The following is a 23,812-nucleotide window of genomic DNA, read 5'->3' as shown; positions in this document are numbered from 1 at the left end:
GGTGTAGGAATTCTCAGTATTTTCATTATTTTGTGTAGCTCAGACAAAAACCAAATACAATAAAGAAAGAAAGAAAGAAAGAAAGAAAATACCTTAAACACAAGAATTATTCTTTAACCTGTCTCTCTGATAAAAATGGACCTCTTCAGATCCCCCAAATCTAATTTATGTTGGACTTTTTTACCTGGTCAGTCTAGAGAGATGCAAAAGCATGTTCTTATGTGCTTTGTGTCTGGGAATTAAAAAATATGACCCTGACTTCTCTCAGCTGCTTTAGTGATCACATTTGGTTGTCGATATAAGTTGCAAAAGCAAGATCGAAGGTGGACTCACCTTTTTTGCAACCTTTCATGTGTTTTATATTTATTGCTTGTGTCTACCTGTTGAATCTCATGTGGAACAGATTATAGACTCAGTAAATACAGATAACTAGAATTGATAAATGTAATGAAATACTGTCTACAGTGGGGAGGCTACAATAACACATTGTTTCCCAGTCACTGCAGAAACCCAACTTGATTTAAACTGCAGATTTCAAAAGCAATGGTTCGTTTATCCTGGAGGTTTCATGACGAAGTCCGAGGGATGCAACCATCCGTGTGTTCTTATACCTCAGGACTGACAGCTGCCCCTGCACATAAGGAAAAAAAAAAATATCATGTTCTCATGGGTACAGATAATTTATCGAACATTTTCTCTGATAATTGTTTCTACAACCAACCAAAAAAAAGGCCTTGAAATATATAACAATTAACTTGCAGTATGTCCCAGCAGCATCATTCCTTGATGGGTGAGAGACAGGTCTAGTGTAAAGAAATAGGTGTTCAATAGGATGTTAGTGGGGCATTCTCCAGTGCTCATCTCATTCTCAATGTGTCAGGATATTCTTTGGTTTCCTAATACATGTGGGGTCAATAGCTGTATCTTTTACATAAAAGATTTCATTCAGTCTTTAAATGGCAAGAGAAAGGGTTATAGACCAAGGGCTTGGTTTCATATTTTTTATGTTACAATTAATTTACCAGGCTGAATTTCCACCCCCTCCCTTGCTTTGGCTACTAAATGTTGATCTTTAATAGTTATCATGTTCCTAGCATTAAGGTGTTTTATTTCTTTGGAAAGGTCACTCTTGTTGTAATGTCACGGTTAACACAAAGGGGCCTGGAAGCTTGAGAGATTTTGCTTTATTGTGATGTGCTCAAAAATGTTCAACTACTTGCTGTCTTTCCCCCAGGACATGCTTTCTCTAAACTCAGAAGAGTTAGTACAAGTTCTTTTAAGTTTTTGACTGTGTTCTTGCAATTCATTAAAAATATTCCTCAAGTATCATCTTGTGCTGCCAAAAAGCCCTGGGTCTTTTTTTATCCTTTTCTAGGATAGTGGTGCTTTATTTTGACAGGCATACAGGCGGAGGGGGGCACGAAAGGACTTAATTGAATTTACTGCAGTATAATTATATAGCTCAGCTTAATAGGTTGATCTTCTAAAATCTATAGAACTGTGTCCCTTAAGAAGGTCAAGCAGGCAGGTAACAGCTAATCTACTTTCATTTTCCTTCCTGGAATTTCTGTTCTGTGGGTTATGAGATAAAGTTACAATACGTATTATGTCTAAGTGTGGTGTACTGTGTAGGGTAACATACTGCAAATCCAGTGACCTCGGTCCTTACATCTAATAGAGGCTTAAATTACCTCTGTGTGTGTGTGGTTGGTGTTCGGGTTTTTTTTGCTTGTCTGTGGCTTTGTTTGTTTGGGTTTTTTGTGTGTTTTGTGTGGTTTTTGTTTTGGATTTTGGTGTTTTTTTGTTTAAACAAACAAACAAAAGCTATCAATTCACTACACTAGCTTTTAAGGCTTTCCTCTATCTGCAGGCAAAAGTTAGCATATAGGTGAGCAGTTTCTGGTTTGTATTTTTTCTAACTTTGTTGATTCTGAAGCTCAGTTCCATCTCCTATAGGCGTATATTATGTGCATAATGTAACAATACTATGTCCTTTTAATTTGCTAAAAAGAGACCTCTTGGACTTGAACTTCCCCAACTGGAATGAAAACTGGCACACCCTTGATTTCCTGGAGCTGGTAAATAGGCCAACCAGAAGAGGTGCTATATTCCACCATGTATCGCGTGGTTTTTGGTCTGGCTTCTGAGATTGTATAAGCCTTGTTCTCTTATTGCTTAAACATGTTTTTCGTGGTTCCCTCTTGTAACACTTGAAACCACTGGGCAGTTTCAGTTCTAGGTGGCAGGCTGAACTCTAAGTGTCAAGTTCATATGAGTTTCATAAAAATCAGAAGCTGCTGAGAAGATGGAGAACATGTTGACATCCCCACTGAAAGAAAGACGGAGGTGATTAACAGGCCCTATCCTTACTAAAAGAGAAGACACTTATGAGCTGCTTTCTTTAAAGATAAATCAATAGGAAGCCAGTCTTCAGAACTATTTATTTTAATACTATTGTACTACTATTGTTCAGTATGATTTACGGTGAAGAAAAAATAACCCTGCGATGTGCAGATAACTTTGGGAAAAAAAATTGTCCGCAGTTGTTCTACAGAATGTGTTGTCTTCTTCCTATAAAAAAATCAAATAAAAGAGTGTCAAAGTTGTTAGACAGGCTTGCTTTGGGCTTTTTGCCTTGTAGCAATTTCTCAATTTTTTTTATGAGTCTTTGAATGTTAGGCTTCACCCCCACCAGTGCTTTTGCTTGAATCGAGGGAATTAATGTATTCACTTTTAAGCATCTCGCATTCATGACTGTGTAAGACAAGCTCAGAAAATGTTCCACAACTGTTTTCTTGAAACCGAAAAACTTCTTCATCGCTTTTCTTTGTACTCTTATGAGTTCAGGGGGTAGGAGGTTGGTTCCTGTTGTTGTAATGTTGCCAAATGATAGCACTGTGCATGTGTTCAATAGTCAAAATCATGCTATTCTTAGCAAGCTCGTTTTTGGTTTTAGCTTATGAGTGCAAAAGACAAATGTTGGATGTTACACTACATTCAGTTTTGTGGTGCTGTAATAATGGCTTTATACTATTATTTTGTGGAGTATAAAGGAGACGATGGATGGAAGGTTGCACCTTTTTTGATAATCATCACACTGTTGGGAAATTAAACATATATCATATTCCTTATAGTTTCCAGCTATCCTATCCAAAACTCGCTATCTACTTAAAGAAATATGATTTTAGTTTTTTCTCTAATAGCTTTTGCCACATCAATGTTTTCATGTATGGAATAATGACTTTGCCCCATGCAACTGTGTGTGAAGGGTTATAAATATGTTTAAACAAGTCTTAATTTATTTCCTTGGTTTACAAAGAGAGACTCAGATTTTCATTCGCTTAAGTGCTTCATGAAGTCATTACTGCTGGAAAATAGGATCAACCTGTTTAGTTCATTAAGTGATAAATAACTAAAATGTTTGGTATAAGCAGATCTTTGGGCAGGTTATTGTTGTAATGCGGTTTAGGTTTCAGTAATTTCATACCTTGCGGTATAACCAGATCAGAACTCTGACTTTCAATGTTTCTTCTTTATGCTTCTTTCACTGGTACAGCAGTGCTATTGAATGGCTCATTTGTATTATTCTGTGTCCTGTAAAATGAATTTATTATACAGTTTCTCTAAATAGGCTAATTAGTTGCAATCTTAATCCAGTAGTGCATGGGTTTCAGCAAAATACGATTACTTTTTTTGTAACACCTAAAATAAACAAAAAAATAATGGCGTGGCCCAACACGTCCTACCACGATTTGTGGATATTTACTTGTTAAAGAGTTGAGTACTTTAAAATATTACAAGTAACACACTTTGGCCTCTTATCACTAAAATCCCTAATGAGCCTGTGTGATAGTTATTGCCTGGATTACAAAAATCTGACCAATATTCAGATACATCTACACAGATGAGCCAGTAAGTCAATACTGTGCTCTGAGCCATCTTGAGTCTGGAAGACACCATCTACCAGCAAATCCTGAGTCTCTGCTGTTGAGAGGGAGGTTAAGCCTGGGCTCTATGCTGGAAGATGCCTGCACTTGTGAGCAGAGTTGGTTCCCATCTGCTCAGAAAGGGCATAGATAGATTTAGCAATGCACGGTTTGCATCTGCGTTTGCGTTTCATAAAGATTAATCATGACCCTGTTTGTAAAAGCTGCTTAACACTGTTGTAGCTACATGGAGGCAGTATCTCTGTTGATGTCAAATTTTTCAGCTCTCTGTTAGTTAATTTTAGAGTGATTCTGATCCATCAGTATGCCAAGATTTTACAAAGTAGAAGTGGAATTTTAGGAAGCATTAGACAACATATTTTAGGCTTAAGGAAATATTAATATCACTTAACAGACCACAGAGAATGCTTATCTAGAATTCTTGGTGTATTTTGCATGTGTGCAAACTTAAGCAGGCACAATGAGAGGTTACTGAGATGATCAAAGGAATATGTTTGTATAGAAGGAGATTGAAAGAGGTTGGTTTGTATAGCCTAACAAATTTAAGAGTTAAAGAGGAGAAAGGTTAATCAAGTTATGAGACAAGACTTATACAAGAATACATAGCTGTAAATTGCCCACAAATTGGTTCTCGAAGCTACAAAATGACCATCGGAATAAGGGTCCAGAATTGTGGGATGCAGGAAGAATTACTTGTGATCAGGGTCAAATGTTCTGGCCAGGAAACTGTATGTTGGACTTGCTCCTGTGACAGCTGAGGTGGTTCCTTCCAGGCTTTATACAAGGCTTTTCTGGCATCTCAAGTCAAGGGAACTGCAAGATTCCTAAACTTCTGATATGTGGAAGATGCATTAGTAAAACATGAGTAAAAACTTAATTTTAAGATGCAGTTTCATGGCAGCTTAACCAGCCTAAGTGTAGGCTGTGATGGTCTCACACCTGACCATGTTTTTCCAGCTGCACTATTCTGCAGGCACCGGCCATCCCTGAGCTTCCCGGTGACTCGATTCAAGGAGCAGATGAGACTGGAAGAGCAGAAGCAGTGATTGGCATCTGGGGAGAGAGGAATGGTCACAGCTGTGGATTCAGGCAGGGATGCCATGAATGTGCTCGCACATTTTCTAGTGCAATAGTTGTATGGTCCTTCTTGACCTCAACCAGTGTGGACTTGAGTTGGTTTGGGCTCTGAAGGAGACCTTGGGGTCATATCTTAAAAAACAGATGGTGCCACTTCCAGACATAATGAATTTCAGAAGGAGAGTAGCTGGTTATTCAGATACTAGTGCTGGTAAATTTCTTTTTGAATAACTTAAGCTGATCTTCAGTGTCATGGAAAACGCACACTTTTTACTGAATATGTGATAAAATTATTATAATAAACATACATTCACAAGGAAAGTGCTCATAAAAAGAAAGTTCCTGTGTTAGATAGTCTCACAAAAGAGTTTGTAATATTTTTTTTCCGGTTAATGGATGCCGACCGCAGTCACAGTGACAGGAGAACTGAATTCATTTGAGCCAATAAAGTGATGCTGATTTGCATTTTCATAGCCCACCCTTCACTACCCCAAGTGTGACTTTCACTTTTAGGACAGAACCATGCAGTAAATGGATATGTAGGCCTTTTAAAAGAATATTTATCATCCTTGAAGAATCTTAGTGCCAAATCTTAATAGCATTTCTTACAAAAATGACTTGAATTCACTATCAGATTTAGAGGTAGAGCTGCAGAGGTTCTGAATAATCTTTTTTTTTCTCTGAACATCTTTCCTGACAAAAAGGAGAGATTAAAGCCTAAAACAGGGAATACTCCCCCCCGATGAAAATACCGAATAAAAAAATTCCCAAATCATAGTCCTGTAGCCAGCAAATTCTTGCAAAATAATTGTGTGTTTAATTTGGTCACTTTCAGGGATAAATAATTCACCATACCTTTATGTGGTGTTAAAATACCTTTGTTCATTATGCCAATCAGTGGGTAAGTTATTCATGCTTTTGAGGTTCTTTTCTTTTCCAATTGGTATTTTAAAATACAGAAGACAAGGAGAGCTTCATGTCCAGCCTGCATGTGATTTGATGAAACAATTGCCTTAGGACCTGCTTGACACTCTAATTGGAGTCTGCATAATTCAGAATCAGAACCTTATTTAAAGCAGCACTCTACTTACTCTGTTTAAGTATCCCTCTGTTAATTTCATTTAAATAACTCCCTCATTTACATCGTGAGTAAAAAACCTAAAATCAATGGATAGTTCTTACTGACTTGAGTGAAGGCAGGATTTCGTCTTCTCTCTGCAAATTATTGTGACTCTGTAATAAACTTGTTTTTCCTCTCTGGCTGCTTCTTTATCCATTTTTGTGGGTCTAGTGTTGAAGCACCTGAAGACAGAAGGGGCTTTAAACTTCAAAGATCTTGATCTGCATGATAAAAATATTTTGTTAGGTGCAATTTAATTCAGTGTTGGCAGTTCTCATTTTTCTGATTACTTTTTTCTTCGGTTCTCAGCTTTTAAGATCACCATATTTTTTTATGAAAATCTGAAGTTTTCATATGCAAAAAGGAAATTTCTAGTTCTCATGCTTCCAGGAAAAAAGGCCAGAAGCATAGATTTTCAATACTCTCTTCTAAGTAAATGAGTCAAACGAATTAAAAAGAAACCCTGAAACCACAGTAAAAAAAAAAAAAAACAACCCCAAACAACAAACCAAAAACCCCACAAAAAACCAACACCTCCAAACAAACAAAAAAAACCTCAACCAACAAAAAACTTCTTTTCTCAGGAAGTGACTCATTGGTTTTGAACTCTTGAGATTCTTGCTGTTACTAAAATGAGTGTGATTTCTATTTTAGCTTTGTTTTTTGGCAGCTGGGGTGGCTTATGTTGGTTTGCTTACATCTCAGTTTTCTCTCCTGAAATCAAAGGTGGAATGTGGTCTATAGAATATTGCTCCATGAAATGAGATTTGTTTGTATTTATTGTGTAAAATTCATGTCTGGGCAGATGGTTTTCACAGGTGCCATTTACATCACTATTTAGGTAAAGCCTTGCACAGGGATGAATTTCACAATATAAGGATGTGTGCAAAATGCCATTAAGATTCTGAAGCTTATGTTTTTGCGGTAGTTGACCTCACACGGGCAGGGCTAATGAAAATATGAGTGTTTACAGTGGAAGGTGAGAAAATTCATGTCTGGAGTGAGGATGTGGCCAATGAAACCTGAGTGGAGTTGCTCAAGTGCTGAAACTGGGCAAGTAAAAAAGGATATAAAGACTTGGAAATTCTTTGGAAGGTAATTTTGAAGATTAACTTTCAGTCACCAGCAGAGGAGGCAGAAGAATCCTGGTTTTTGAGTTGTGGTAATACCCAAAGGTGCTTTAACATCAGGGGTTTCATTAATTTCCTCTGCAATATGGTATAAAATTGCCATCCTCTTTTGTTTCCTAATCCATGTTCTATGTGAGCAGCTTTCAGTGCAAATGTTGAGGTCAGTCAAGGTTACCAGCATGTGTGAGCTGTTTTACTAATGGGGAAGAAAAAAAATGATGTTTCATAGGCTGGCTACCTCATCAGAAGTACAGTTCTAGCTCAGTGACCAAACTTGCCCAGGAGTTCTCTGAACTAGTGGCATTTTCGTGTAGTGACTGGTAATAAATTCTGAAAGACAAACTCTCAGGGTATTAAAAATGAATCTTCACTCTGTACATTTCTGAAAAGCAGTAGCTTATGAAATGCTTTGATTCTGCTTGTCAGAGAATATGGGATCTGTAGGTCTGAGTAGTCACAACTCCCTCGTTTGCTTTTCAGACTTCTGCCCCTCCAGATTTTCACGAGCAAATGATGTTTGCTGCATAATTGTAATGCTCTTTCAAGAATGTGGCTTTTTTCTTAGTTATGGGTGAAGGATCCTTTTGTGTTAATTGCCCAGTACTTACTTGAATAGATGTGTGAACAATATTTATATATTCTGAATTCTACATACATGACAGTTAAAGATTATTTTCAGTGTATTTAGCTGAGGTCTTTAGACAGCCATCAGTCCTTAAACCCTTTTATTATGTCCAAAAATATGAAATCTACATGGTGCTTAAATTCAGAATATATTCTGCTTTGAACAATATTCTCTTTGCCTTCAACACAAATCCGCTTGGCTTATTTTTTTAAGGTATTTTAAAAGACTTTTTTTCCCCAAGCGAAGAACCTTAACAGAAATTATTTTAATGAGGCAGACATGTAGTTCAACAGAAGAAATGTCTTCATGAGGAAAAATAAATTAAAAGAATAATTATGCTTTTAAAAGATAATTGATTAAAAACTCTTGCTGTGGTGACAAATTTAACATCTTCTCTGACATGTTGAGAAGAGAAAGTGCCTGGAATTGCACAAGTAGAATAAAATGTTCCATTTCACAGCAAGGCCAAGCCTGAGTCTTGTAATTATTTCAAAGGGAGTAAAGGTCATTTTCTATTTGTTGCTTCTGTATTATGTGAGGCTTCTGTACCAGCCTTAGAGAAGTTAACTTATGACCTATTTAGATTGCCCAGATTTCAAAGTCAACTTATTCTGTCACAAATCTGATAAAGTCGACATGTTCTGTTCTTTAACAACTGACACAGATGATGTCCAAAGCTGTTTTTTTATTTATAACTCTGTAAGACAAGAGTTTCAACTTTAAGATGGCAGTAGCTGGGAGATCAGAATGTGACTTCTCTCTTGTTGTGTTAATCCTGTAGGAGAAGGGTTGTTTGCAGTTAAATTTTAGCATATATTGCTGGGGCTATTTTTCTGGTGTGGACATATATAAATTTCAGTTGTTGCTTGCATCTTGATCAGAAGAATTTCCTTTCTGCTGCGATTGCGTTTTTCTGCATATTCATTCAGTAGCACCGTGAGTCGGAAATATAGGTATTTCAAAAATGCACCTGTGCACATCAAAAAATCTGTGCAGAAAACGCATGCGTCTGCCTCTCTGCGTGCATGTGAGCATTTAAATGCATATCAGGCTATTTTTTAAAAATAATCAGTAATCAAGTTTTATGCACGATTTTGAGAGCAGGCTTTGAATATGTCAGTTCACGTTTGCACTTGTCTCATACTGGAAGGTGGAAGGGAACACATCCAATTCTTAACTCCTGTGTAGTCTAGAATCTTCAATAAGATCAATATATCAATGTCAATAATAGAATGAGGGATTAGGCACTGTGCTTTTAAGCCTTGGTAAGAAAGGCAGCAGTTACGTGGATATATAGAAGTTAATAATAGACAAATGTATCGCACCTTGCTTGGTGTATTACTTTAAGTTTTCCTCCTATTTCTTGGTTAATCCTTCAAAGGGACAAACATAGAGCAGGTCAGGATGGAAGGCAGGGGCGTCCATCTGCTGTGTTTGGCTGCCACCCGCTTAATTGTCATGAAATATTCGGGCTGTTTGTCGCAGTCTGTTAGCACTTCTAGCCAAGCTTTTACAGCAAGTGTCAGTGACATGAAACAAATGATCCAGCAGTTGGTTTCAATAAGAAGAACTAATGCAGACCAGGTGCGGCATTGCTGCCTTTGGTTTTTATAAATGGGATCACATAAAACTTATAGTGAGGGTGAAGTGCCCGAAGGGAGAGAGCAGATAACGTACTGCTCTGATTTAGCAAGTGGACTAGGAGTGGTGGTTAAGAGGGAAAGATGCAGATTTTTAAACCTTGCAGGACATCTCTCTAGGATCAGGACCAGCTTACCTAGATAAAAATGTGGTGGAGGTGGAACTGAGAAACGTGTGAGATGCTGCTATTGGGTTGGGAGAAGCGCGAGTACAGTTTGTCACCTGAGCAGAAGCAGAAAGGAGCTTTCTGCATTCACGTCTGGGGTTTAGGGGAGAAATGGTCCTCGCTGTACAGCTGAAGAGCTGTATTTGCAGAGATGTAATCATATATTGAAGGTGTCTTGAGTAAATAGACCCGTTTGTGCAGGGCCACTTGAATTTAGAAACGTACGTTATTCATAACCACTGTATTTGACTGTTTACTTCTTGGTCACTATATGTGCTCTCTCAATTTGATTTTTCTTTGGCTGTCCAACAAGCAGCAGATTTGCTGTAATAAATTTTAGAGTTCTCTGCACACTAGCTGAAAGTCAGATTTTGAAAAACACCTTTGGAGGATCTGAAGTAGAAAATACTTTTGAAAATGCGATTACACACATGTAGGTTGAAAAATACACACATATAGGTTGGCTTTTCCTACTCTTGAAATTTGCTTCTTTCACCTCTCTCTTTAACCTTGTAAACTTCTTAGTAATTTTTCTCCTTGTTGCCTCTTTCTTGGACATTCTTACCCCCATGCTCTCATTTAAAAGCTGCTAAGAAAAATAGATTTTCAGGTTGTTGTCTCTATTCAGGGACAGAAGACAAACCTTCAGACACTGAGGTTAGCATTGTACCATTTCCAGCCAGTTTTATCTTGCTTTTAAGCTTCCTCTTTTGCTCAGGTGTTCTTGTGGTAACAGGAAACGCTGACTACATAGTAACAGTGACACAACCTCTATTCAACTTTAACCTTTAGATTCGCCTCCACTATGACACACATATTTCATTTTCAGCCTTCACTTGGTGTAAGCAAGCTTTTGATTTCAAGGAAGGACAAATTGTGGTTCAGATGAGGGGGAAAAATGGCAACAGTTTACATTTGTTAGCAAAGAAGTTCTTTTTATAAAGGAAACTTCTGTGATGTGAAACGTCACCCTTGAATACAGAATTCTTTCTGCAATTTGGTGACCAGCTTTCTGAAACTAAGTTTGCAGACCCTGATTTATGAATTATTTAAATCGACTGAAAAGTGTTTAGAGCATGTATTTAAGCCCGGCTGTATTCACTTGTGACTTCTAGGAGCAACATTACATCCTATATTTTCATGAAGACTGATAATATCCTCTATTGATAATCTGAACTTAACCTTGACAGCTACAGTTTTGTAATTTCCATTCTAGCCCACATATATAAAAGCAAAAACCTTACATAAAAAGTTGTTCAGTAAGATTTGAAGGGGAAGTGTGATGTGATGGATGTTTTGTTTTATGAGAATGGAGCCCAATGTTTCGTTTTATTAGCACTGAGCCTAAACCCAGTATCGTTCCCAGAAGCCAACATGATGGATGAATGAGTGGATGTTAAAAGTATATTTCCTTTTTTTTTTTCCTCAGGTTCTGCTGCTTGCGTGTGCAGAAGATTTAGAATGTGTCCCTGGATTCCAGCAAAAGGTTTTTTATATTGAACAGCCATTTGAATTCACAGAGGACCAGGCAGTTCTGAACCGTATGTTATTTTCATATATTACTATTGTGCAAAAATTGGAATGGCTTATGTATTCATATCACTCCTGCCATTTATCAGAAAGCTTTTTTTTTTTTTTTTGGTACACAAGGTTTTGAATATTGCCTTGATTCTGTCTGGGTTCCCCTGCATTGATCCTATATCTCTACAGACTTTAATCTGTTCCATGTATTGAAGATGGCAAAATACTATAAATAATCATTTAGGACAATATGAATATTGTGAAAAGTTGGAATCATCCACCCTTTTAAAAAGTAAATTTAGTCTGACTTTTTTTTTTAATAGTCTTTCCTATAATCTTGCAGGTCAGGGCTTGCCTATCAACATTTCGCTGTTAATTTTTCTCTGCAACTCAGATTTAGAAACTTATATATTAGAAGTTGCATTCAAAGCTGGTTCAAGTCCAAGTCTTCCCACGGAATTCAGAGGAGGCTGGGTGAAGCCTGTGATCATCAGTCACAGCAAATTGTTAGGACATGTGTCCTACAACTGGGATATTCAGTAATATTCCCAATGACCAGGTGCCACTTTATAAAATCCAGTGTGGCACTGTATACTCAAAGCATTAAACTAAAAGAGACTTAACTGTCTTTCAGGCCTGGTGTTAGTTCATCCAAATACTCTAGTGAGCAAGTGATACAACTTGTTCATTCAGTTCTGTGGCTTTTGGACTTCAAGACGATCCAACTAAGGTAGTACCTTATCCAGTGGTCAATGATTTTGGGCACTTAAAGATACTAAATACTGCTCTTTTCATAAGTTCCAAACACACCAGCATTTTTACATGTGTTACGTATTATTAATAGTTTATTTGTCTTGCTTGATTACTTGCTGTCGAACCAGAAATCATTCTAGGTATGCAGCTTGGTATCTACAGACAATCCCTGGGTTGTATGATGTGATACATAGTGATGGTTTGGTGAAACCAAGAAACAAAAAGCAATACCACTCATTAAATGCACACATTTCCCATCTCTGTTCCCTCCAGATGTCACTGATACACCTTCACTGTTATGCATGTTTGGATGAAGGCGTAATCTGTGCACACTCATTTTAAAATAGCACTAATTTTTCAAATTGAAATGTACAAATTAGTTGTCAGAGTCTATTGAAATTACTTGCTTAAACATAAGTAATTCAACCTTTAACAGGTTTTACAGTAAACCTTTTGGATAACGTTTTTAGTCTAAGTATTTTGATAAGTTGCTTAGTCTGACTTAGGTTTTCAGAGGAAATTTAGATCATAAGTAGTAATGCTATTCACAGATGTGACATTGTTCAGTTTAGAGAGGTTTCTAATTACTTTAGGCAACTTTGTTTTCTTTGAAATTCTTATTCTAAAGAGTTGAACACATTTCTGCATGGTTAAAAGTAGACATTCATTGAATATAGGAAATATAATAGAGTTAATAAGCTTGCAATGTTGAAGACATATGTAATGAAAAGTGAAACCAACTTAATCTAAATTGGATAAAAATAACCTTTGTTGTATTCTTTGACTTCTTCTGAACTTTGAGGCTGTTTTGTGCTTGTCCTCCCAACTCTCTGAAGGACGAGTTGGTTAATCCAAAGTTGACTGGGCTGCTCTGTGGTGACCCAGCAGATTGCACTGGTGTGAAAACAGTGCAGTAGCTAAGATGCCATCATTAACGTGAAGAGGAGAGAAGAGCGGGACGAGACTTAGAAATGCCTGGAAACAATCTTCAGAATTAAATTATTTTAATAAGCAGACACTAAATTGGCCTAATGTGTAATGTTCGACAAAGACAGACTGTCGATGCGTGATTCTGGTTAATTCAATCACTCGTAAGCAGTGTGTCCTTCATGCAGCAGCATTAAACCTCTGCACAGTTTCTTCATTTTAGCTGTCAACAGAATTGATATTTTTAATTGTCTGTTTGAATACACTTTGCATGCTCTTGCATCTCTTTATACCTATTACCCAAGAGCGGTGTAATTTAGCAGTTGCATTGCAATGTGAGGCTTACCAGGGCTATGTAAATTAATAGAGCAAATATGCAAAGCAGGCCTATAGCAGTGATTGCTTTTGTAGTCCTTGATAAGCCAAGGAGCTCCTTAATTCTTTTCTGAAGTGCAATAAAAGTCTTTTTCTTTTTTCATTTTTCAATTTAAACAAGGACCTATTGTACATTTCATTGGTAGCATTTCCCTTGTAATTAAATATAGGTTATGGCTGGTTCTTATGTATTTATTACTTCAACATATGGTAATGTTAATTATATTTTATATTTATTAATGGAAAGAAGGAAGAGAAGCCCAAAATGAGAGGACAGAATTTTGTCTTATTCTGATTTGTAACAACTCTTATCAAAGCCTGCTTATAAGCTGGCCATATTTTTACATTTTACTTTCCTAATTTTGTTGTTTGCTTTTCCTAGTTGTGACATCTGTGGTATATGGGTGTGCGTTTTCTTTTCTTTTTCTCCCCCCTCTATCTTTTGTCTGACCACAAACAGAACTGGGCATTGCTCTCCTACTTTTGATCTGCCCAGTTCTTCTCCCTGAGTGCCGTTTTCTTGAACCAGATGTTTGCTTGGTATAGCAGGCGAGGATTTGTAAAATCACTTTCTGGAAATGCTGGAGGGTCTGTTGACATAATTATTATTTTAATAAGCAATTGTTTTAATGGTGTGTGGTTTGTTGTGTGTTTGGTTTTGGTTCTTTGGGTATATGGGCTTTTTTTTTGTCTTTTTTTTGGGATGTGTTTTGTTTTTTTCTTGTAGCTGTTTTTAGTTTAGTTCTAGGACCTTCTGCAATCAAATAGAGGAGATCATGAAGATTGCTGCATACCTGATAAAGGGATAATTGAAAGCATTTAATGACAGGTTCTACACCTTTCTGAAACATTTGTGGCCATGAAATGCTTCTCCATCAGAAAGCTTTGGCAGGTCACTGGTAGTGACAATGCTCCGTCATGCCAAGCTGATAGAAAGTTCCTAATCAGACTCATCAAACGTGGAAATGTAATTGTGTTACATTAATCATGTTTATACTTAACGGACATGAGTCTTGGCTTTTGGGGGTGTTTTTAATTGACAATGAATCAAATAGTGCACTTGAAAAATCGAGGCAATTAACATAAAGACGTTAGGTGATGCACTGTGCATACTAAACCGGGGAATATATTGTCAGTGATTTAAATGTCAAAACAAAGGAAGTTTTGACCCTTACTTGAAAAGCTTTAATTTGGATGTTAATTAATTGCTGACCTCTTCTGTTTCTTACGTGATAGACTGCATGTTTCAGAGCTTGGGCTGCTTGAAGATCAGGGCTTTGTCTGTCTGCATTTTGGTACTTCTTTATTCTGTGGATTTTAACAAAGACTTTTCTGTTCAACCATATTGAAAATCTTTGTTTACTCATATGATGGGAAATATATTAGCATGCTTATCATTAATGCTTAAAGGGAGTTCTTCTATTGTCTAGCAACAGAGATTTCCATGATTCAAACTGAATAATGGCCGTGGAAAGATAAGAGAAAATCATTCTTACTGTTACAATATTGTGTGTACATGGATCATGGTGCCGATCACGGTCACATCAAAACATTTCCTACTGACTGTCAGATGATGCCATGTGGGATTTGTGATTTATTGCATCCACTCTTCCCACTGATTGCTGTGCCATTTGACTGTACAGGTGGCCTCTTTCTGGGACTGTTTCATGCTGTCAGTATTACTGCTGTAACGCTCGTTTATTCTGATGCATACAGTGTGTGTTATCACATACACTTGATTCATCTCCACCATGACAGCTACATAACTATGAATTTTTCACCTGTTTAGCTATACATGTATGTTGTGCATACTTGCTGAAACCTAGTTGTGGCTTTTCAAAATAAGTAAGTCTTTAATGCATTTTTGAATTCTTCGAATGTCTTAAAATTACTTTCATTTCACATAAATCACTCGCTATGTTAAGAAAGGACGAGGTTCCTGTGTTGGACATGTGGTAGCAGGTTCTACAGAAATGTGTCTGTCAGCTTCTCCGCACAGATAGCGGAATGCTTTTTGTATTCTAAAATATATCTTAATGTGCATGTGCCTGTGTATAGAACTTGAAAACGAGAGCTGCAGTTCTGACACTTGGATACATGATTAAGACCAGGCATCTGGAACTCTGTTATGCCATGTGGACAGAAATAGTGGTCGGAATTCGAAGGCAGACATTAGGGATGTGTCTTAATCACACTGGTCCCACTTAAATGGCTGTAGGAAGCCAAAGTCATGTTACCAAAATTCCAGGAAATATCTGGTGCTATGCAAAATGGTTTCGAAATCACGGAAGTAATTTTTAAAGTGGGAGACTAGGAATTTTACAACATGTGCATGGAGGCAGAGTGAGGAGCATCTTCAAAGGGAAGATCCTTTTGCACTTAAATACCTAGAACATTGCTTTTTAATTAAAGTTTGATGCCAAACTCTCACACAGAGGGAGAAAACTGTGTATGTATTCCAAATATATATTGTGACTAAGTAATGTGTCTCTGAATAGATGTATGCAGATTGATGTAGCAACATAACAGAATATCATATCATATCATCTGTTAAACTGCTTTTACACATGATTAATGCAAAACAAAACAGGAAAAAATATTTGAGTGCCAGGTGGTCAGACAGTTGCCTTCCAAACAGGGCATGTCAGGTTATTAACAGGCCCTGAGGGGAAACTAGTTTAAAATAAACTGTTTTTTATGCATATACATTCAATTAAACTAGTTTTTTTAAAGGGAGGACATCAGAGTAAACAATGTGAAAGAATTATTTAGTCTCTGAAAAACATCTTCAGGGCTAAGTCCAAATCTCTCAGGGAGGCAGTCAGCTCTTCTAGAGTAATGGAAGGGAAGTCATCTGTTGGTGAAACCTCCTCTTGACATTATAATTCCAAGGTGGAGGAAATGAAGATCTAAACTCATAGTGTCTTATCTATTTAGTTGAGAAAAGCCAAGCAAGTCTGGTCTTTAAAAAAAAAAACAAACAAAAAAAAAAACAAAAAAACAAAAACAAAAACATAAGGGTGGCTGAGGATCTTTGCAGTGACAGAGAATGCTCTGTTAATGGCTTGGTCAGGATTTAGGAAGATAAAAGGAGCAGATGACTTGGTTGGAGATTTGATTTCTTTCTGGAGACTTGTTAAAATATGTGTAGTCTTTGGCTGAAGTATGCCAGGTGTTCTTCCAGTAGTCTAAATTGATGACCAACTGTTCTGTACTAGCAGGACATGTCTCTTGCTCAGTGCAGTGCAAACCTGGTATTAATTACGTCTCCAGGTGCTTCAAAGGAAGGCTTCTCTGTTCGTTTTCAATTCCAAAATAAAAAATCAGATTGACTAAGCTGTACTGACGAACAACACAGGGCAAGAGGCAGCCTCGTTCTATACAGGTTATATAAACATGTTGGAAGGCTAAAATATTTAGTAAAATGTATGTTGCTTAGCTTTGGACACACTTAGCAAACAAATAGTCTGACACTAATTGCTTATGGTTGACAAAATCTAGAGGGTCATCTTCCTGAGGAAAGGAGGGGTATGGGTTGTGGTGATGGAGTCGAGCTGGTGTTGTGCTGAAGAGGCTGCAGCATCAGCCCAGCTTTGTCAGGAGGAACCTGTTGTTCATTTCTGAAAAACACGCAACACAAATTACTACATGCTGAGATGTTAATGCATTTCTGCAGTACATAGCTTTGTATCTTTACAGACAGTATTTCTGACATAACTTTTAATTTGAGGATCTTAGAAAAGCACCATTCAAAAGAATCATGGCTTAGCTCACCTTTTCTATTATGTTTCAAAGTGCAGTGTGGACATTTAGCAAGAATTAATGGGAGTATGTGAGGTTAAATCTTCCTTTAAACATAGAATCTTGTTTAAATTAATGATCTCTTAAAGCACGCAAGTATTCTTGAAAATAATTGTAGATGTAGTTCACAATTAATTCTTAGCTTTTAGGATTTCTCTCTGCTAATCCAAATCAAATTATAACTTTTCTAATGTAATTATGCTCATGCTTCAACTTGCAGTTTTTCTTTCCCTTTGCTTATTTAAACCAGTCTTTCCAGGGCAGAGTGATCTGTCTGTATGCATCAGTTATTGTCTGTTTTAATGGACACATCTTGTTTTTACACAGCTTTCTTGTGGCATGTGATCTCTCTTGTGATCTCTCTTTGCTTTGAGAATGAGTAACACTGGCAGTAAACTCATGAAGTCTTTCAGAAATTTATTAGATTGAGGCTTTTATTTTCTTCTAGCTTGAGGGCAGTGTTCCTGGTTTTGTCTTGTGTCTCTCTTCAGTTTACCCACCTGAACTCTTTCCTTTAGAGAAGGGAAAGAAAAAGTAACTTTTTATAGATTGATTCTGAACACCCTGGTCATTTTGGAATGACTTGGTACAAAGCACACCAACATGCACGTACTGCTTCTTGGGCAGACAAGTGGAGCTGTAGATAGCGGAGTAACTGCATGTCATGTTCTGTGATGTGAATATTAACTAAAAAGTTTGTGTTGTGTTTTTTCTAATCCCTGGAAAAAATATCAACTCTGGTGTGTGGTAGGGTTTGCTGAAATAAGAATCTGTGTAAAGAAAACCTGTCTGTGAGGGATTATCTTTAACAAAAATCAGAAATTCCTTTATCAAAGAGTTCTTTTTAAACAAGGTAAAAATAAAATTGGAAGCACTGGGAAGGCCAGAAAGACAATTTCTGTAGCGATCTGGGATGTTGCTTTTCAGACAGGAGCTCCACTTTCAATACCAGCTTTGATTTGAATGTTTTTTTAAATCAGTGCAACCTTCTCAGCTGTGGAGAGAAGTGAAGCAGAACTGAGGGGCCTTTAAAGAAGGCAGCAAAAGGGAGGCGGTAGTGGAGCAGCTTACAGGTAGCCGATAGCAAAAGAGAAATCCAATACTGAAGTTGTAGCCAGCATTGCTATGTCTCTGACACTTTGGAAACACTTGCTAGCAAGTACTAGAACTTAAATTCAGGTTAAACTGAAATAAATGATTATCCAATTGATGCATGGGACCATTCTGCAGCCAGGGATTCAGGTTTATTCTACTGAAGGGCAAACTGCAATTCTATTATATTCCTTATCAATGGTAGTGTGGTTGCCTTGGCTAGATCTACATTTATGTATAAACTGAGTTGTCCTGTCTTGAAATTCCAGCCGAAATACCAAAAAGCAGGTTGTAGAAAATGTGTGCATTTTAAAATTTTATTTGTTAGCGTCTATAACTTGAATATATTTATATTTCCTACTAACCATACTGATAAGAAACCTAGCATAAATGCGTGCAGGCACATGGGGTTTGTTTACCTTCTTTTGTGTGGCCTTGAACTAGCTGCAACAGAAAATGTGCTCTGGTTTGCTAGAAAACGCAATTGCCTGGTTACAAGGAGGACTCCTGCAGGCTTTATTTAGTTTGAATTTTAATTACAGTGCCAAGTCTCAACTCCTGCAATAAAACAGTAGGGAGACCACTATAATTTTTAACCTTTATGAAACATTTAACACCAACCTATACAAAAAATATAACTTCAACTTTAATAAATATAGTGGGAGGCAGAATTCAAGGAATTAAAAAAACGAAGTGTGCATATAATATTTTTTTACTTTTGGGGAAAAAAGACCCCAAACAACAAAAACGAAAACAAAATAAATAAACCCACTAGTGTGGACACCAAAGTGACATTGGTGCGTTTGGTTCCCTGTATCCATCTTGCACAGCTGGCAGAAAAATCTTTTTATGGTTTTATCATACCTTGGGGGGAAAGCAGTCCTGCTGTGAGGTATAGAATAAATGACACTATACAAACCCTATGGGAAATGACGGTGTATAAAAAAACAGCGTTTGTTTATTTCCCCAGAAGTGTAAATTCAGGAAGCTTGAGGTGCCTGCTCATTCCTTCTGAATCTCTTCGTGTCACTCGTCTCCTCTCCCTGGCTGTGTTCCCAGGATGGGGGATATTCCCGACAGTCACCTGTTGGGACTTGCACCCTTTGCCCGGTGCTCAGTTCTCCTGCTGAGAGTCCCAGAAGAACGAGGTGGAGCTGAAGAGGAGGAACGGAGCAGGACAGGCCATGGGGATGTCAATGCAACAGCACTGTTGGAACATGAAGTGGGTAACAGTGCTGGCTCCCAGCTGAATACAGCACCATAAATGGTCACAAATACAAGCACGTTTTGGGTTAATTCTGGCTAAAATACTCCCCGAGATGTTGCATGGCACCTCACAGTATTTTGTAGTTCTATCATTGTGGAATGGTGATTGAGAGTGTGCCCCAGGTCTTCCATTGTCTTTAATACCATTCAAAGCATAGTTTAATGTTTTTTTTTTTCTGAAACTGAATTGAAGCCGTAAGCATGAGGGTACTTCAAATGAATTGTTTTTTATGCCTCATAATAAAAAGCAAATTTGAAGATGTTTGCCAATATTATAAGTTGCTTTCCTGTGACCTAAACCATTTTTGTGTTCATTACCTGTCACATTTATTTTGCTGTTTGTTTGACAGATATGGCATTAACTGCCCAAACCTATCGCCCTTTAATTGTACTCCTGATGCTGTGTTTCACACCACAGTGTATTGTGGGTAGCTGCTGTTAGTAAGATGCACCTGTTTCTGTGGTGCATAATGCTGTAAGCCAGATATACTGGGGAAGAGAAAGAAAGAGCATGAGTGTGTTTAAGCTTCTGGGAATGGAACTTTTCAGGACTCAAACTTTCACCAAGGTGGTGAACTATTCAAGGTTAAAAGCTGTCTTGAAGAGCCGTCACATACAGAGTGGTATGTCTGTGTTGCTGTGGGGAAGAATGTGATTCCTCTGTTTGCATTCAAGGAGAGGTTTCCTCTGCTGGTTTGGTGCCTGAGGAAGGAGAGCATGAAGTATTTGCAGCAGAAATGCTCCTCTCTTTCGGTGGGCAATGTGCAGCTGCATCCCTGTTGACCAAAATGTTTCCCTAGACCCAAATGCCAGGCAGAAGCATAAGAGTTTTAGTTTCTCTGTATGATTTTGTGTTCAAACAAGATGCTGGATGCAAAGAAATGCTCTGGAGGGTGGGAAGGCAGCTGTTGAGTGTTGTAGTCAGGGAGCTTCCCAGGGATTCATTGTAGGTGAAAGAAAGCCTATGAACTCAGTTGCCTAAGAATGTGTGTTTGGTTGAATTCCTATTCCTTTAGGAATTTTTTTTTTTTTGGATGGTGTTTTTGTTTGTTTTTACTCTAGGCTCTTCTAGGCTGAAGTGGTATTCAGCCTAGCTTGTATTTGTGGAGAAACAACTTGTGTGTGACATAGGCGTGAAAATAGGAAATAGTGATATTACAATATTTTTCTAGATAAATGAAAGCAGTATTGTGGGAGTTATAGAGTATAATTTGCAACCAAAGAGCTCGCTTCATTTAAATTTTTAAAAGTTAGGTTTGTGACACAGGAAATAGTCTAAAATTATCTTTAATAACAGAGCTGATCAGTTCACTCTTCTGATAAATAAGAAAATGCGATGCTCCAAATGTTCTGTAAGATTTGGTGTTTCTTCTGAGAAATGTCAGATCTTACGCAGGTATGCAGAAGCTTTTTGGCATAATAGAGTAGCAGCTTCTGTCGACTCTAAATCAAAATAAGAAAGCTTATTAAAAATGATATTATTACTTCTGGCACTTTACTTTTATTCTTTGAGACGCTGTCTTTAATAGCTTCTCCAATAAAGTTAGAAGAAATTGAACCGTAGAAGTTTTAACACTTACCTAATAAATCTATTAATCTTAATGCTTCTGGAAGTAGTAGGCATTGACTACTTAGTACTGTTTTTATAAGTCAGCATCATTTCCCAGAATTGTGTGATACTAACTACAGTTAGTGCTGGTAATTAATTGAAATGAAATTACTCGTACGATGAACTAGTGTTGGATGCATTTGACTTAACTCTTTCTGGCACCATAGCTATGTTTTAGATCCTGATTTAACGAAGTACTTAAGCAGCAACTTAAGTTCCCTCCATGCTCTATATAGAAATTTGACTTCAGTGTACCATGTGCCTGAATTCTAGTAGCTTCAGTGCAAGTTTCTGCTTGTGCAAAATATTTGCCCTTTGGGAAAGGCTTGGCAGTGGCAGAACTGTAAGGTGTCTGTTACCTGTGCAGCCATGGAAAAGCAAAGGCATACAAGTTTCCTACACGTGTGTCTTCTGTGCTGAAATGTGGTTTGAGGTGATTACACTGAGAGTCATAAATACAGCAAGAAGTTTATCTTCCACGGCTGAGTGGATTTTCTGCTGAAGTTTTATTTTCCTGCATAAGTCTGTACCAACACGTGCATTCTTTCTAGCTACAAGTGGTACTGGATTTTAGGTAACTGAGGAAACAAATGTAGACTGGTCTTTTTATTGTCTCTCTTGATAACCTCTTAAATATAATGAAGCTTGGGACAGAGATGAATACTGAAAACAGGTGGAGAAGGTGCCGCACTCCCACTGCCAGAGGGACATGGGTGAAAGGCTCAACATCGGGCTGCTGGCAGGGGAAACGGCTCCTGCTACAACAGCTGAAACTACCCCCGCGAGAACTGACAGATTTAAAAGTTTAATAAAGATTTAAACATTTGTTAAGCAAGATCAAAGACCAGGCTTAATGTGACCAGATTGAAAATGGTAGGTTACAGGTAAAGGTCATAAAATTGTTCTCTGTCCGGCTTTAGTATTTATGCTGGTGTCTAATACCAGGTTTATAAAACAGTCTTTCTGCTAGAACTGGGGGTTTAGAAAACCCAGTAGCAGCCTCTGCTTTCAGTTCGTTCTCTGTGAAAATATCTGCAGGACTTTAACAAGTATTGCCAGTTTAGTGATGGTGGGAGTGAACCAGTTTCATTGAAGGTGAAATCTGCTTATATCCATCAAGACACCAGAAATAGCCAGTGCCCACAAAGATCAATCAAAGAGCCTGTTTAGAACCCAAAAACATCAGAAGGTACCTCAGCATAGCCCGTTTTGCCTGCTGGGGGGGGTGATGTGGGATATGACTCTGATGGCACTGGCTGCAGGTGGGACTCGATGGGGAGTTGGGTGGTGCTGGGCACCTCCTGCCTTTCTGGGTTGTTTAAAAACAAACCCCCAACATTTCCTGAAATCAACAAAAACCCCACCAAAGCACCCCCCCCCCCCCCCCCCAATAACAACAGCAACCACACACACGCAAACCCGAACAAAAAACCCCACACAAAACACACACCAAAAACCACAAACCAACCCAACAAAACAGGGTAGAGCCCACACAGCAATATTTGAGCAAATGTGGCATATTAGCCAGCAAACCTCTGCTTCTTTTCCCCCTTCCTCTCATCTTTGACAGTCGTTGAGGTCTTATGTGCCACAGAGTATTTTCTCATCTTGGCTTTCCCGAGGAGCAGAGCTTTAACGTGGATCTACAGGTGCCATATACCCAGGAGAGTGAAATCTTAACTAACACCTACGCCCATGCTTTACCCTTCTGTTGTCTCTTCCTTCTATTGAAACTGTTATGCTTTTAAAGGGATTAATTACGCATGGATGAAATGAGTGACTCCATAGTCTGCTAACTTGCCTATTTCCACATGAGCAAAGGTGTTTGTTTCAGTCCTTGTTCACCTGAGCGCTTATATTTTTTTAATACTTTAAAAAAAAAAAAAAAAAGCAAACAAGAGAAGCATTGGTGATTTTAAAATAAGTATTTTTATAGGTATCCTCATAAGTATTCAGGGAGCTGGAAGCGGAACCTTCTTGTGATGTGTACAGGAAATTATTTGAATATGATGATTTCAAAGTATGCGGAAACGTTTAAACATCAGTTTCAGCAGGAAGGAGAGGAAAAAGCGCCTTGTTCTCTGGATTTTCAAGCCACATGTGATTAGAGTATTATTCCTTTTATTCTTTTTCTTTTTTTTTTTTTTTTTTTCCTGCAATAATCAATTGGATACAACTGCAGGGACTCCAACAGAAGAGGATGACACAGCTTGCTGGTTAGGAGAGCTTTTCTAAGTAGAGGGGATAGCACAGGCTCCAGGAGCTTTGAGCAAGCAGAGCAGCTAACTTGGAGCCTTCCAGATCCTGGAGGGCTGGTACACTGGAGCTGCTGGTACATGAAGAGCATCAAGGCTCTTCTTCCTTAACTTTGTAGTTTTGTAATTCTGGAACCTACATTCATTAGAAAACCAGCCTTTGTTTGTCAAGAGGAATGCTTTCTGTTGTATTGAATTTTTTTTTTTTTTTTTTTAATGTGATTCCTTCACCACCTTCCACTTGGCAGCTGAGCTAAAATTAATTATTTGCACAGCTCTGATGGTGTCAGTAAATACACTTCCATAGAAAACAAGACTGCATTTCCTATTCGGAATGCCCTGAAGTCATCATTATTAATGATAAATGGCAACAGAAATTTGGCAGATAAATTAGAAACTTAGATGTTGGTATGGAATGAGAAAAGTGACATGGATGGCCTTGAAGGATCCTGGACATCTTACATTGTGCATCATCTGTTCCTTGTTCATTAAGAGATTATAGGAAAG

The 23,812-nt window shown here is 37.8% G+C and overlaps 1 protein-coding gene across 6 annotated transcripts in view; it reads left to right on the top strand.

Annotated features, from left to right (window-relative positions):
- CDH13 (cadherin 13) overlaps positions 1-23,812 on the top strand; it is a 460,421-nt gene that overhangs the window by 78,767 nt on the left and 357,842 nt on the right. For all 6 annotated transcript variants that reach the window (XM_065028885.1, XM_005504744.3, XM_065028884.1 and 3 more), the window contains one exon: positions 11,136-11,247. Coding sequence is in view for 5 of the 6 variants with exons in the window: in XM_005504744.3 (XP_005504801.2) it covers positions 11,136-11,247 (112 nt within the window). In the remaining variant the exon portion in view is untranslated. The remainder of the gene's footprint in view (positions 1-11,135; positions 11,248-23,812) is intronic.

The sequence above is a fragment of the Columba livia genome, chromosome 13 (assembly GCF_036013475.1).
Source record: "Columba livia isolate bColLiv1 breed racing homer chromosome 13, bColLiv1.pat.W.v2, whole genome shotgun sequence".
NCBI classification, from domain to species: Eukaryota; Metazoa; Chordata; class Aves; order Columbiformes; family Columbidae; genus Columba; species Columba livia.
Note: the sequence above shows the minus strand (reverse complement) of the source record. Positions and strands in the feature narration are given on the sequence as shown.